A 15946-nucleotide genomic window follows, 5' to 3' on the forward strand; every position below is an offset into this window, starting at 1 on the left:
AATTCAAAACATGCTATGCCATAAATCGTTTAATTCAGCATTTTAAAATATTTTGAGCATTTTGAACTCAATGTTTTGTAACTTCTAAAAAAGTATAATGTATATACATAATTTCCACACATTTAAAATGACTTGTTAAATTGTTAAGACCTGACTTCTTTCTCAAAATTAAGGTATGCTAGTCGGACCTGAGAATAGCCTCCAGAGGGCGACCAAGTTTCATCCCTGCAAACAACTGCATCAAAATTTAACATTGCTTCCAACAAAAGCAAGGACTTTCTAAAGTTAAAATTTGAAAACCGGGCTTCCCTGGTGGCGCAGTGGTTGAGAGTCCGCCTGCCGATGCAGGGGACACGGGTTCGTGCCCCGATCCGGGAAGATCCCACATGCCGCGGAGAGGCTGGGCCCGTGAGCCATGGCCGCTGAGCCTGCGCGTCCGGAGCCTGTGCTCCGCAGCGGGAGAGGCCACAGCAGTGAGAGGCCCGCATACCGCAAAAAAAAAAAAAAAAAAAATTGAAAAGCCAGTGATAATAGTTAATCCTTGAAAAAATACCATGACGCAAAGTCTGAATAGCTCTGCAAATATTGGTTGTTTCAGAAGGAGACCACCTCTAATTTGATGGTTTAGTAGAGCAAGGGCCTTTGAATCTAGACAAATCTCACAAAGCTGCTAGATCAGCAAAACTTGTCATCAGTTCACGCATGCTCTGATTTTCCTGCTCACTGAAGTCTACCTCTTCTAAGCACCTTGTATTAGCAGGGTTTGGCTCTTGCATTTCCACAGACGTAAGGCCTTAAATTCAAGGGTCAGCTCTACAAATGGTTGATATATTACTTTGTAAATAGAGTTTCATCTATGGAATGGGATAAATATCTTCCTTATGTCTCATTGTTTTGTGAGTATTAAATTAGATAAATATATGAAAACACTTGACACAATGACTGGTTGGTAAACTTACTTTCTGCCCATTTCTTTTGCCCTCCCTTTTTTTCTCCTTAAATTGAGAAAGATAGGATCTTATTATGTCATTCACTTCAATGTTTTAGTGCTATATCACTCTTCCATTACTTTTCCCCAAAGTATATTTTTAAAAATCTCACAGAAATAAAGTAGTGATTAAGTTTAAATAATTGATATTTCTCAATCCCTAGACAGAAGTATATCTAATAAAAGTAGGTTTGTTAATCCTTGACTGATAATGACTAGAAAATAAAGAAGTATTTCTAATTGGGCAGTCCATCCAATTGGCTCTCACCGTGTACCAATGGATTATTTTTTTTCTACTTATTTCATCTTTATTAAAGCTACAACACAGAGAACATTAGTTGAGTTTACTTTGTAACTGCCCTTTCTCATTATTCCTGACCTGTATCTAACTAGCAGACAGTTACTTTTGATTCTTCTGAGAAAGTTCCTAAAGCATTGCTTTTCTTTATAAAATAAGCTTCCTGAAGGTAATGCTAATTTTAACTACTGATCAAGATGGCCTTAATGTGTCCCTCAGTTTGGCTAAACTTCAGACAGGATTTTTCTTTACCATAGGCCCCTAACCTCCCTTTTCTGAAAACATTTACTTTAAGAAGCTTGAAATTATAAATTCTTTCTCTGCCCCTTTGAGATGTAAATTTTCTCCTAGTCACTTGATAATTTTCCAACCCAGAAATGTCTTTCTCAAGGACCTGGGAGTCAGCTCTTTGAAATACAACCTTCAAGAAAGGTATTGCCCCTAGTTCCCAGTCTCTGTGGGGAGTATAGGAGCCTAACTTTGATAAGAGCCAAAGCAAACAGAGATGGTCTAATTATATTGACCAACCTCTTCCCCAGCATCCTCTACTATTTTTCCTACAGCTCATCCTGGCATCTAAAAACTTCCATGCCTTTTGTTTCAGCAGAACGGAGTTCAGTCTCTCTCCTCTATTACAGAATCATCTTGAGTAAAGTACTCCTTGCCTGTTTAACCATCTGGTGCAATTTTTCTTTGACATCACTCCATCACATACTCCAAACTGCCTACCACTTTCAGATTAATCTTATAAAACTTTGTATATGTGCTGCTGAAGTGAGCACAATCTTTATAGAACTTTGAATCACTCCCTATTTCCTGTGGCATGAAGCCCACCATTCAAACTTCTCCACAGTCTTATACCTTCCAAACTCATTAGTGTTGTCTTCCAATTCCTGAATTCTCTCCTCCAATAATATTAGTACATTTTCTTCCTAAACGTGGCTAACATTTCCCCATTTTGAGATTTCATGTGTCTTCTAATTTTTTTAATACTTGGAAATTTTATTAGACTGTATTTGCCCATAACAAATAAAATAGAAATTGTTTCAAGTCTTTGCAAATAAATTTAATACAGGGTATTAAGAACACCAGTGATGAAACTTCTGAGAAGTAAAGAAGGGCCACCTAGATAATGGAGTGATTAGTAGGAATAGGAATTTACTTATACCCCTATGCTGGAAAGGCAAAGTTAAGGAGAGGGTTGTAAAGGCGTCCAGGGCCAGGTTAAATGATCATCAATGTCAGACCATACCAGTTCTGTCTCATTGGAGTTGGAGCCGTGGAAGTTACACAGTTGCTGCTGGAGAATCTTCACAAAGTAGAGGAAGAAAGGGAGAAATCTCATAGCTTATCCCTAAACTCCCATATACCATCAGTTGCTTCTCTTTGGCTGCGCCTGATCAGAAGTAAGCTGCCTGTATGAGTCTGCTATCATGTGATACAAAACAGATTCAGGAAGGAACAATGACTAAATTCAAGAAAAAGCAGTCCCAAACTAGTATTTTTGCTTGAATGTTATGCAACAGTCTGTTTTCTGTATTTTTTCTAACTTTATTGAGATGTAATTGACATATAGCATTGTGTAAGTTTAAGGTGTACAACCTGTTGGTATGTTACATGTTGTGAAATGATTACCACAGTGGAGCTAGTTAACACACCTCCGTTACCTCGCATAAATAGCATTTTTTTTGGTGAGAACATTTAAGATCTCTCTTAGCAACTTTCAAGTATATAATACAGTTCTGTTAACTGCAATCACCATGCTGTAGATTAGATTCCCAGAAATTCATGTGCTAACTGGATATTTTACCCTTTGGTCAACATCTCCCCATTTCCCCCAACCCCAACCCCTAGCAACAACCATTCTATTGTCTGTTTCTCTGGGTTTGGCTGTTTTAGAGTCTACAATTTAGTTACATCATACAGTATTTATTTTTCTCTCTCTGACTTATTTCACTCATCATAATGCCCCAAGGATCCATAAATGTTGTTGCAAGTGGCAGGATTTTCTTCTTTTTCATGGCTGAATAATATTCCATCTATGTACATACCACATCTTCTATATCCATTTATCCATGTATGGACACTTTGGTTGTTTCCATCTCTCGGCAATTGTGAATAATGCTGCAATGAACGTGCGAGTGCAGATATCTCTTTGAAATAGTGATTTCATTTTCTTTGGATATATATATACCCAAAGCAGGATTGCTAATGTATGGTAGTTTTCTTTTTAATTTTTTGAGGAGACTCCATATTGTTTACCATAGCGGCTGTACCAATTTACATTCCCACCAACAGTGCACAAGGGTTTCCTTTTCTGCATCCTTGTCAACATTTGTTACCTCTTAGTCTCTTTGAGGTGATATCTCGTTGTAGTTTTGATTTGCATTTCCCTGGTGATTAGTGATGTAGAGCATCTTTTCATGAACCTGTTGGTGATCTGGATGTCTCCATTGGAAAATTTTTTATTCAGTTCTTCTGCCCAAGTTTTAATTGAATTGTTTGAAAATCTATATCTATCTATATCTATATATCTATATATTGATATATAGATATAGCCATTGTATGAGTTCCTTATATATTTTGGATATTAACACCTTATCAGGTACATGATTTGCAAATATTTTCTCCCATTCTGTAGCTTGCCCTTTCATTTTGTTGATTGTTTATTTTTCTGTGTAGAAGCTTTTTAGGTTGATGTTATATAACAAGTTGTATAACAAGTTGTATATAACAAGTTATATAACAAGTTGTATTTCTCTTGGTGATTTTAAGATTCCCTTGTTATCTTTAACGTTGACATTTTAATTTTAATATTTCTTGGTATGGATCTCTTTAGGTTGATCTGCTTTGGAGCTCTCTGGGCTTCCTGTATCTGGATGTCTGTTTCTTTCCCCAGGTTAGGAAAAGTTTTCAGATATTATTTCTACAAATGTTTTCTGCCCCCTTTTCTCTTCTCCTTCTGGAGTTTCCTATAAGGTGAATTTTATTCCATTTGATGTGCCATAAATCCCTTAAGCTATATTCATTATTTTCATTCTTTTTTCTTCCTTATTCTCTGATTGGATGAGTTCCTCTGACCTGTCTTTGAGTTCACCTATTCTTTCTTGTGCTTCATCTACTGTATTTCTAAGTTCAGTTATTGCATTCTCCAGTTCCGTGACTTCTATTTGGAACTTTCTTATATCTTCTATTTCTTCGTTGAAGTTCTCACTGTTTTCATCCATTTTCCTTCTGAGTTCAGTGAGCATTTTTATGACCATAACTTTGAACTCTTTATCAAGTAAATTACTTATGTTCATTTCATTAAGATTTTTTCCTGAGGTTTTATTTTGTTCTTTTTTTGGAGTATAGTCCTCCCTTTCTTCATTTTGCTTGACTCTCTGTGTTGGTTTCTATGCATTAAGTGAAATAGCCACATCTCCCAGTCTTGAAGAGCTGTGTGACAGATGAACCTTGTCATTTAACCCTGTCTACTCTTGGTTGCCTCTCAAACCTTTGTGATTGTCTAAGCAGTTTATTTTTAATAGACCTGGCACACCATCCCAGCGGTTGAGGGTGTGCCAAGACAAATGAGCAACCCAAAGTGGAGGATCTCAGGCAGCACCGAGATTCAGGTTGATAGGAAGCCAGAAAACTTGGTAACAGCTTTTAAAGAATGCAAATGTATTTAGTCTTGTGAGATTGCAAGTGGAAGCCCTGCTGCGCCCCAGAAGCAAGCAATCTGAAGGTGTTCCCTGGGGAGCAGTCACAAGAAAACAGTGCTTCAGATAAGTGTACAAGCTCCATTCTGGGAGATACCAGTGGACTGTAGTAAGGCAGAGTGAGGGTGGAGAGATGGCACCCCCAGCCTACCTTCCCCGAGAGCACATCCGTAGCCTCTAGATGTGTGCTGAACCTGAAGCCTGCTCTTAAGTCTTGTCCCTACTAGCAAATAGGCCTTTTTCATGTAAAGGCTGGGGCTGTGTCTCAGTCTGATGTGTAGTGGTACATCCTGGGGGTGGTATCCTGCCAAGAACTGTCTCTCCAATTGTTACAGTCCCATGGGACCCAGAAAAGAAATCCCTCCTGGCCTCCAGAGCCAGGTGATCAAGGAGCATCCCCTGAGTGGAGGCCACAAAAATGGGATCTCCTGTCTTGGAGATTCTGGCTCTCTGGAGCACATCAGAAGGAAAGTGTGAAGATGATGCTTACTGGCTGAGTGAGGCGGTGGGAAGAGTGCAAAGATGACACCATTTGAATAAAGGGAAAGAGGGAAAAGAAAAAAAAGAAAAGAAGAAAAAAAAAATATATATATAGCAAGACAGAGGAAGAGCAGGGAAGAAGGAGCCAGCTGGCTGGCGCACAAAGCTGTCACCTGCAGGAAAGGAAAAAGGGGAAAAAAGATGGCACCTTTCAGTTTTATCAAGGCAGAGAGAGAGCAGGAAGATGGCACCCGCCAGCCTCTGTCCCTGGGGAGTATTCCAGCAGGCCCCTGTTCCTCAGATTAATGCTTTAAAATTGGGAAGTGAGTCTCTTTCACCAAAAGTCAGAGTGCTTTTCAAAGGGCTGCTTCTACACTTGGCCCTGGGACAGGTGAGTCTGTGCACAGGCCCTTTAAGAGCTGTTCCTCAGTTCACCACAGCCCTGTGGGTCTCATGGGATGTGCCTTGTTGGTCTTCAAAGTCAGATGTTTTGAGGGTCCATCTCTCAGGTGCCAGCCTTAAAATTTGGAGTGCCCAATGTGGGGTCCATACCCTTCACCTCTCAGGAAGAAGCTCCAGGTTTTGAGTTCCTTCCTAATTGTGTGTCTCCACACCAAGGATGGGGTTTATGGCAAAATTGTGTCTCAGCCTTTCCTACCTGTTTTGATGTGGTTTCCCTCTGGTTTTCCTGATGTGAAGGGGTTGCTCCACCATCTTTTAGTTTTCTTCAGAGGAAATTTTTCCATATGTAGCTGTAGCTTTGGTGTGTTTGTGGGAGGAGGTGGGTTCGGGATCTTCCTATGTTGCCATCTTGAACTGGAACCTATTTAATATGTTTTAAATTTTGGTTTTCAGTTGTTCAGTTTGTTACTAGTATATGGAAATCTGATCAATGTTGTGTATAAATGTTTATGTATTGATTTTATATTCTGAGATCCTGCTAAAGCAAGCTATTATAATTTATTATGAGTCTACTTATACCTTCCTTGGAATTTTCTATGTAGACAGTTATGTCATCTGTAAAGAATGACAGTTATATTCCTTCTTTTCTAATATGTATGCCTCTTTTTTCCTTTTCTTGCTGTACTACACTAACTAGAATCTAAAGTACTAAGTTGAAAACTAAGATAAGAGTGGACATTCTAACCTTGTTTTTGAACTCAGGGAAAAGCATTCATTCTTTCACCATTTCATGTGATGTTAGAAGTAGGTTTTCTGTAGAGGCTCTTTATTAGGTTGCGGTAGTGCCCTTCTAATCCTAGTTTTCTGAGCATTTTTAATATGAATGGGTGTTGAATTTCGTTAAATGCCTGTTCTGTATTAATTGGTGTAACAGTACGTGTTTCCTCTTTAGACTCAATCTGGTAGATTACATTGATGAGTTTTTACCATTGAACAAGGCTTGCATCCCTGGAATAAACACCACTTGGTCATAGTCTGTTATTCATGTGGATTCTGATGGTAGGTATTCTTGTGGATTCCTTCTAGTAGGGTAAATTCTGGTTCCCCCAAAACGTCCGTGTTTAACCCCTCCTATGACAATATGTGAACGTTACCTTGTATGGAAAAATGGACTTTGCAGCTGTGACTAAGTAAAAAATCTTGAGATGAAGAGATTATCCTAAATTTTCTGGGTGGGCTATATATAAACACAAAGAGCTGTGTAGGAGGGACACAGGAAGAGTCAGAGTTGGAGAGACCATGTGATGAGGGAAGCAGAGATTAAAGTGATGCACTTTGAAGATGGAAGAAGGGACTAATTCCAAGGAATGCAGGCAGCCTCTAGAAGACAGAAAGGGAGAGGAAACAGATTCTCCTGTAGGGCTTCAAAAGGAACAAGCCCTGAGACACCTTGCCTAATATCAGACTACTAAGCTGCAAAAACTTTCTTTCACAAAGGGTCAAGGAGGGCTGGGAGCACATATGTGCTGCCCACCTGGACAGAGGGGGACCTGTGAGGCTGACCTACAGATTCTGTGGAGGTGGAGAGACATGAGCCCCTTTCTTCTCCAAGCTCTTTGCAGGGTCCAGCAGAGAGTCATGCCACCTGTGGAAGCCTGCGGCCCCAGTTTTGCATGCTGGTGGTGTAGGGGTCATGTTCAGGGAATCTCTGTTGTCCTAACACCTGCCTGGGTCCTGGGGAAGGAATCAGAAGTCAGAAGCAGGAGAAGAGCCTTTGGCCAGCAGGGAAGGGGGGGTGAGGCCCAGGGCAGGTCCATAAAAGATCAGAGCATCTCAGTGCTTTAGGAGGAAGGGGCTTCAGAGGTGGGCCAGCACAGGCTGTGACAGAGGCTAAGCGAACTGGGAGGGGAGGCACTTCTGGGAGACAGCGGGGGTCTACTCCCTGCCCCTCATTGTTTGCTCATCTCACTCTAATGAGGGGGTCATTTCCCCTGCTCTGATGATTCGAAGCCTCTGCCGACACCCACAGGACGGTCGGTGACTGAGGCCTCCACACTCCTCAGGATGGATCCCAGCTCCCACTCAGATCTGGGGCCACAGACACCTCTCCCACCCCCTGCCGCCCCTGTGAGCAAGCTGTTCTTGTGAAACGTGGTCATAGTTTGTTAGGAGGACCTGTTTCCTATGGGGATACAAACCAGTGTTGATACCAGTACACACACACGTCCAGCCATGGGTGCAAAGGGAAGGGACAGTAGCTCTGGGGTGTCTTTGCAGACCCGGAGGCCCCGGACGCCAGTCCCCACGGCCACAGCCACATGGGTCCTCCTCCCTCAGTTGAACGAGATGCTGCTGCACAGAGATCCCACAAGTTCCACAAAGGGGCCCGACTGTCCTTTCCCTTATACACACCTTTAACGGGTGCCCCATGAATCTCCCCACACCCATTCCCCTTGTTGCCTCCTCATTGGGATGAAGAGGTAGCTGCCTCCACCACTCTCCACATTGCAATAATCCCAGTGGGACTAGAGGATGCTCCCGCTACGATGAGGCAGACAGTCCCGTCCCCATGGCCAGGACTTTTCGTCTCTGGTCAGGCCACCCACACAGGAAACCCTGGATGAGCGGAGGGTCATCCCAGCGCCGTCGTCTGGCCACTTCAGGAAAGCAGAGAGAAGCTCCATAATGACAAGGGCCGTCTCCAGGCTCCATCCTAGAAACTGGTGAGTGTCCAGAGGGCTGAAAGGCACAAGAGCAGCTCTGCCTCCCCAGAAGGTTCAGGGATGCAGAAGACGGTACAGATGCCCCAGAAGGGCCCTAGCCAAGCAGGCGTTAGAGAAGGGGCTGATGAGGGGGTCCCTGGGGAAAGTGAGAGCTGTGCGTTCCCAGGGGCAGCCTGAGGAGTCCTTGTCTATGTGGAGGAAAGGTGTGGCCACCTGTAGACCCAGAGCTCCTGTGACCTCCCTCATCCTTCCTTCCTCTCAGGATCGCTCTCTGTGGAGCAGCTCAACACCAACAAGATGACAGTGGCCTGAGAGCATTTCCCACGAAAACGATCTTTGTTCACAATTTACATACATCACTCCAAAGGTCCTGCTCCCACCCACACCTGGCCACACCCACCTCCCCCACCTCCCTAACCCCCCACAATCCCGCTCCCCCTCCCCACCCTGGTGGTCCTGCCCCCCTCCCTTCCCCCCACATCATCCAGGATCAGCACTGGGAGGAGGAGGAGGAGCCCCTAGGCTCCCCAGGGGGCTGCCCTGGGGCCTCGCCCTGGAGGGCCGGCCCAGCTGAACCCTACTGGCTGCAGTGCTTCTTCCTCCTCTTCCCACGCTTCTTTGTGTCAAACGGGTCACGCTTTCTCTTTCTCAGCTGTGAGGGGCGAGCCAGCCCCAGAGCCAAGGCTGGCCTCCCAGAGACGCCGAGGCCAGCCCCGGGGATGGGCAGCTTCTCAGCAGCGGCTGGGTGTCCACACAGAGCCCGCTTCCTCGACTTGGGAGCGGCTGGTGGAGCTGGGCTGAGGCCTCTTCTCTGAGAGGAGGGGGACTGGGGAACACTCTGGGCCCCCCAACCTCCAGAGGAAGCCAGGGCTGAGACATGCGCAGGACTGAGGGACATCCCGAAAGGCACCAGTATATGCTGAGAGTCTATGATGAAGACGCTTTGGAGCACCTCCTCGTTCTCACTGGACCCGTCCCTGGGCACTCGGGCCTCCCGAAGAGGAGAGGCCTTTCTGAGAACAGACGCATCCCTGGATCTCAGTAGAGGGCCGGTGCGCCTTTGACCCTGGGGAGGGGAGAGCCGTACGGGCCGGAATATAGAGAACTCCTGACGTCCTCCAGAGGGAACAAAGACTTTGGGCCTGCACAGGGCAGTGTCTGTTTGGATGAGCCTATGAAGAGCCTCAGAATCAATCTCTGGTGGGCAGGCTTCATCACTGACCCCTAGATGGGGGTCTTGGTCGTGCCTCTGGGCACCTTGGCCGGCGTCGGACTCAGAAGGACTTGAGGCCATTCCGGGTGCACTGTGACTCAGGGCTACCCGCACACCGTCGTCCTCTTTCAAGGCCAGGAGTCGTTTCTGCACCAGCTGGTAGGAGGGAGGAGGACAGTGACGGCTCCACACACACGTGTGAGAGGAGGAGCACTGGGCAGTGGGACAATGGCCCTGGGGGGGAGGAGGGGACGGGCGACCCCAGGACTTGAATCCAAATACAGACACTGTGGCAGTCCGGCCATTCTCCTGCAACTGATTCCCAGCTTTGTGACCTTCCCTCCCCTCCCGGCTCCCTATCCTCTCCTTCCTTTCACCCTGCACTGCACCCACCCCAGAACGGGCCCTTCCCCATGCCAGGTGTCCCAGGCAGGGGAGGGATGGACAGCGCTATGTGGCCCTCCTGTTCTGGGGCCCTACCTCTCCCCTGTTCACTGGGGTCCCTCTGTGCCCTGGTCTTCCTGAGTGTCCCTTGTGTCCCCTGTTCTACCGGGGATCCCTCCCTCCTCTGGCTCCCCTGGGTCATCTGGGTTCCCCTGTCCCCTGGATCACCTGGGGTCCCCCTCCCATGGGGTCCCCTGGCTCCCTGAGTGTCCCTCTCCCTCCCCTGTCTCACTTCTTCGGGGGTGAGCCCTTCCTCCTGCTCCAGCTCCTTCTCTAGGGCCAAGAGATCCAGCTGTGGGTCTGGGGAAAGCAAATCTGCCAGGAATCCAGGGTGAATGACTGCCTCCACCTAGAACAGAAAGAAGAGGCTGTGAGCATCCTCGGCCAGGAGTGGCCTGTGAGACAAGAAGGCCAGGAGGGAAAGTGAAAAGCAGAGACCCACCCCACTCTCCTCCACAAGGCGGGGATGGTCAGCGCGCACACACACACACACACACACACGCAAACATGCACATACACAGTCACACACAAAAGAGCACATATACAGAGGCACAAACACAGACACAAAGGCATACACACAGATAGACACAAACATATACACACAAACATCTGCGTAAACCTCCCCTAACACCAGGCTCAGGAACAAGGAGCTGAGCTTAAGTCCCAACGGCCTGAGCAGAACCCAGATCTTGGGTGCTGAGAGTTCCATGCCCTGGCATCTTGCAGACCCCAGTCTCCAGGCCTAGCCTACTTTGGTGACAAAGTCCTCCTGGGAACACAGCTTGTCGATATAGCTTAAGAGATCCGGGTCCGAGTAGGTGCCGTCCTCTTCCTGCTGCAGCTCATTTCCGTCCTCTCCCCATTCTGCATCTGAGTCGCCTGTGGCTGAGTGGACGGGCCCCACCAGCGCCTCCATGATGTCCATATACTCCCTCACAGCCTCAGGTGGAATGTCCTCGGGTGCCTTGGGCTCCGGGGGTCGCTGGGACCCGTGTGGCTTCGGGCGGGAGGGCTGGGCCCTGGGGCCGGACATCCTGGGAGCACAGGCTGCGGCAGAGCAGGAGGAAGGGAAGGAAGGTGAGGGGCTCCCGGTCCACCTCCTGACCACCGAGCGCACGCTGGTGAGGGCACTGTTGGGGGACATTGATGTGGGTGTGGGGGGGTCAGGACCACCTGAAGCTTCATGCACAGTTGGAGGGGGGAGGTAAGGGGGCATCTAAGAGAGTCACATATAAGGAAGTGGGGAACCTCCAATTTTCTAGGGGTGTCCCCATCAAGCCCACTTCTTAGGCAGACTTTGTGTGCAGTCCTTTGACAGGGAGGCGTGAGAGAAGTTACAAGATTGACCAAGTCAATACCCCGTAGTAACAAAGGGCATCTGAGACCCCACCCCCCACCCCCCGCCTCGGTGGCTGTTTTGCTTGAAAGACCAATGCCCCTGTCTTGAAGGAAAATGATCCACATGGGAAGAGTGGCCAACCCTGGGCCCCTGTTACCTGTGCGTTCAACTCCAGTGGGAACCTGGGTGGCCGGCTGAAGGCCCACTTTCGGGGCTGGGGGCCCCCGAGGATCCAGCTTCGGTGGGGCTGGAGGAGGCAGGCCCTGCGCGCACTGCATCCACCGCAACTGCTGGATCTGCATCTCCTCCTCTGCCTCAAATTGCATGAACCTGGGGTGTGACGGAGGCACAGGCCATCCTGAGAAAATGGCCTGGGTTCTGGAGCCCAACAAAGGCAGCCAAGAATGAGGGATTGGGAGAGGATGTGCCTTGGGGCTGTCAAGGCCCTGTGAGGTGCTGTCCACAGCAGAGAGCTGCTCCTGGAACTGATACAAGATCTGGGACCCTTCCTGCCTCACCAGCACTGGAGAGCATTCAACAGCATAGAGCCAGGTCGCTGCATTGAACCAGGTCAACGGGACACATGGCTGACCCAGGGGGCACCCTCCCCATGCCCCCCATCCAGAGCCACATGAAGGGCTGACAGCCAGAGGCTGGAACAGGCATGTGTTCCCCACAGGGGTCCTTGCCCAAATCCAGGACCCTGGGTTGGGACTGAGAGTTCTGGAACGTAGACCTGGAGACAGGGCTCAGGAGAGGCTGGACGATGTGGATGCTGAGCTTAGAGGACAGGCCTTCCTTTCCTCTGAGAGGTGCTTGTTTGTTTGGTTTTGTTTCTTAAACCAAGGGGATTACCGTGGAGCAAACACTGGAAGGGCCAGAGACCCTTGGGCTGATGACAGCTGGCTTCCCCAGCCTCATGAGGGATGCCAGGGTACCCACTCAGGCCACTTTTCGTGAGGAGAGGGGGTCCCAAATCTATGTCAGTGGCCGCCAGCCAGCCACCACTAAGGAAGCAGCAGGCTGGCGGGTGGAGCTCTTTCCCCAGCCCAGCCCATATGGCCGGAATTGGACCCCTACTGGACTCACAGCTTCACCCTGCCCCGTCCTGAGACCTTCATGTGAGGGCAAGGGGAGGTCAAACTCAGGGGAGGGCAGAGCTCGTGGTGGAGGAAGGACAGAAGACCCAAACTCTCAAGGTGAGGGAGGGGTTTCTGGAGGACTGTAGGGCCTCTGGGCTGCGGGCCCCCCGTTCCGAGCGACAGCCCTTCTCCTTTGTCCTCTCTGATGAGCCCTGCCACGGCCAGACCCTGCCCTCACCCACTCGCCTCACCCTCCACGCAGCCCCTGGGCCCAGGACGCTGACTCACTTTTGCGCCATCTCGTAGTAGATCATCCGGTCAGAGTTGCTAATGTGCTGCCATTCCTGCACGGCCCTGCACAGTCCCTCCTCCAGTGTCATGGTGGGCTTCAGGCGGGCCAGGGATCGAAGCGCTGGGCTGTAAGCACTCGGGGTCAGTCTCTGTGCCCAGCCCAGCCCCCACCTGCCTGACCCCACCCACCAATGTGGACCACACATCACTCAACACAGCATGACTGAGCAACAGGAGAGTGAGAGGCAGGTGTCTGGGAGAGCAGAGACAAGCCTTCCCGGCTACGGCTGTCACCGCCTCACACTCACTCGAGGATGACCATCCACTCCCAGGCTAGAGCTGGGACACTGTGCCTTGGGGAGCTCTTTTCCTCTTCAAGGCTGCCTTTTCATAATAAAAATCACCATCATCAGTGAGGCGTGGCATGTGCCAGGCAATCTGCTCACACTTCATAGATTAGCCCAAGGAGTCTTCTGCACGGTCCTCTGAAGGTGAAGTGTGATTGTCCCCTTTTTACGAGGGACCGCAGGTTTAGGATGGAAATGCCTGCCAGGCTCACAACTCTAGTGGGAGAGAGCCCATGCCCTTAGGAGAGCTCTCCCATCACCCTGTTCCTAGTGGAATTCTCCACATCAACAAAGTCGAGGCGTGCATGAAGCGCTCTCCTGGGCCCCGCGCTCCTCCCCCTTCTCCGAAGTGACCTCCCCCGGCCACGTACACTCAAGTGCTGTATGAAAGGAGACGTCAGCACAGGAGAGTGTGGCATCCACTCCTTGGCTCCTCAACTTACACCACGACCCTCTCTGACTGCAAGTCTGCAGGCCATATTACCAGGAGAATCATGGAAGAGCAAGCTGGCTAGACTCACAGAGGGGTGGGGTCAGTTGAGATAAGGCACATTTCAGTCATGATGTCATGGACTGGCAGGCTCGCCCGTATGACCAACAGTGTGCCTTTTCGTGGCGTGGACATCGCCTTCACACCTTGCTTCCAGTATCCCTAGAAACCTAACCTGCGAGTCCATCCCCAGTTCCTCTTTATCTAAGAGCTCCGATAAGCTCATGACCCCCTGAGCGTTCACTCACATGAGAAAGCAGGAAAGAGCTTCTGCATCAGGACTCTGGGGAAGGTGTCTCCGGGCCAGTGGCTTGAGGCGCTGCCACCGTCGGAAGTTACTGTACACACTCTGGTGGTTAGAGCAGTCCTCCTGCGAGGCATAGGGCTGGTTGGTGTCCAGGCTGCCCTCCCTGGAAGTGCCACGTGGCCATGGCCCAGAGTTCACTGGGCGAATGTTAGGGGCCATCTGGGCAGCTGGTGGTGGAGCTTGAGGAGGAAAGCCTGGGGTCCAGCCTCCCTTGCCAGCCTGAGTAACTCCAACAGCTGGAGCAGTCACAATGGTCTCCATCGCAGGGGTTGCTAAGAATATGGGTGCAGGACATGCAGCACTCCCGCTGAGGGCCCCTGGAGCGCTCCAGTTGAGGGGGCCCTGAGGAACGATAAAGGTCTGAGTCTGGGGGGCCTGCACTGGCCTCCCTTGTGACCTGACTTGTACAGTGAAGTTGCAAGCCCCAGGGGCACTGGGGCCACAGCCACCATTAGCCACCAAAGGCATCCTGGGGAAAGCTGGCAGCCACAGGCTGCTGCCAGGAGGGAATGCGGGGGTGATGAGAGGTGGCAGGTGCTGCTCCCAGGGTGGCCAGTGCTGGGCGCCAGGAATGGGTGGAGGAAAGGACACTGCCATGAAAGTAGACAAGGAGGCACCGGGGTTCATGGTGACATCCGTTCCCAGCACTGCAGATGCTGTTGAGGCAAAGGAAAGGAGTGAATGGAGGAGGAGAATGGGCAAGTGGGACTGAGGCTTTCTGCGGCATCAGAGTGTAAATCTCCACAGATGAGAGACTCTTGGACAAGGGAAACTGCAGCGTGCAAATGTCTTCAAGTGATTTTCATGCCCTGACCTCCAGTTGAGAATTATTCCACTGGTGACCCCATGCCCATCCACCAAGCTCCCTGACCCCTGCCTGCCGAGAAGAAATTGCCTCAGCAAGCACTCACTTGGAGAGCCTCCCTAAGGCACACCCTGGCACCTAAGCCTCACAGGCTGTCTCCCAAGACCTGGAGCTGTGTGGACATCTGCTCTGTGAGAAATGCCCCTCAGCCGGCGTACTAGCAGGTGGGGCCTTCTGCAAGGTAAGTTCTAGGCCCCCAAAGGCCCTTTGTGGACAGGCACTGTGTAAAATATTAGGGCCCCACCTCCTCCTCAGTCCTCCTTTTCCTGATGCTCAGTATAAATCCCCTCTTTCTTTCCTAGCCTCACAAAACAAAACAAAATGCTGGAAAATATCTCTAATGGAATCCTGATACAAACCCATGACACTGGCCCAGAAAGCACCTGCATCTCCGAACAACCCACAGCAGATACGTAACATGGGCCAGGTCCTGCCACCCCTTCCCCAGTGCCCAGAGTCACTGTCATCAGTCAGGAGTTCTGTTCCTAGGGGCTTGGGGTGGTCTGAGAAGTAGGCGTGTGTCCCTTAGATTCTGTCATTTCACAGCCAGTGATGGCTGCAGAGGATTAAACAAGGGCCAGGGAATTGTCATGTTACATTGGTCGTGGGAGTATAGACTGCCTGTGGTCCTTCCCCTTCCAGCTCCCAATAACGGAGAGACAATCTGAGATGCAGGCATAAGCCAGATGCCATGGCGATCAAGTTGTCTGAAACACATCCCTGTTCAGGAGAACAAGGTACACACCACGGTGCACCTAACTCACCAGAACAGATGTAATAGGACGTTTAATAGTAACACAGAAGATCATCTTCCTGATCCTGGGCTACACTCCTTCCCCCTTTAAAAGAGGAAGCAGGCTTCATAGACATTCCACCCGAAACAACCCCACTCCACATCTGTTCCCTGTCCATGAAGGAGTGACCTGAAATAGGAACAAACTCTTCCTCTCAAGGCAGCCTGAGGGTCCACCAT

General features: G+C 49.3%; 1 protein-coding gene and 1 pseudogene across 2 annotated transcripts in view; one reads left to right on the forward strand and one right to left on the reverse strand.

The window, feature by feature from the left end:
* Positions 1–15946, forward strand: part of LOC308620770 (centrosomal protein of 78 kDa-like) — a 1829729-nt pseudogene that overhangs the window by 288042 nt on the left and 1525741 nt on the right. The gene's annotated exons all lie outside the window — the stretch shown is intronic.
* On the reverse strand, positions 8859–14921 carry LOC308620086 (NUT family member 2G-like). Its single transcript, XM_081239418.1, has 2 exons — positions 14049–14921; positions 8859–10234 (listed from the first exon to the last, which is right to left on the reverse strand). Exons 1-2 carry the CDS (start codon positions 14733–14735, stop codon positions 9173–9175), a joined length of 1749 nt encoding a protein of 582 aa, XP_081095544.1. The 5' UTR covers positions 14736–14921; the 3' UTR covers positions 8859–9172.

The sequence above is a fragment of the Mesoplodon bidens genome, assembly GCF_964165515.1.
Source record: "Mesoplodon bidens genome assembly, chromosome: 7".
Classification (NCBI taxonomy): domain Eukaryota; kingdom Metazoa; phylum Chordata; class Mammalia; order Artiodactyla; family Ziphiidae; genus Mesoplodon; species Mesoplodon bidens.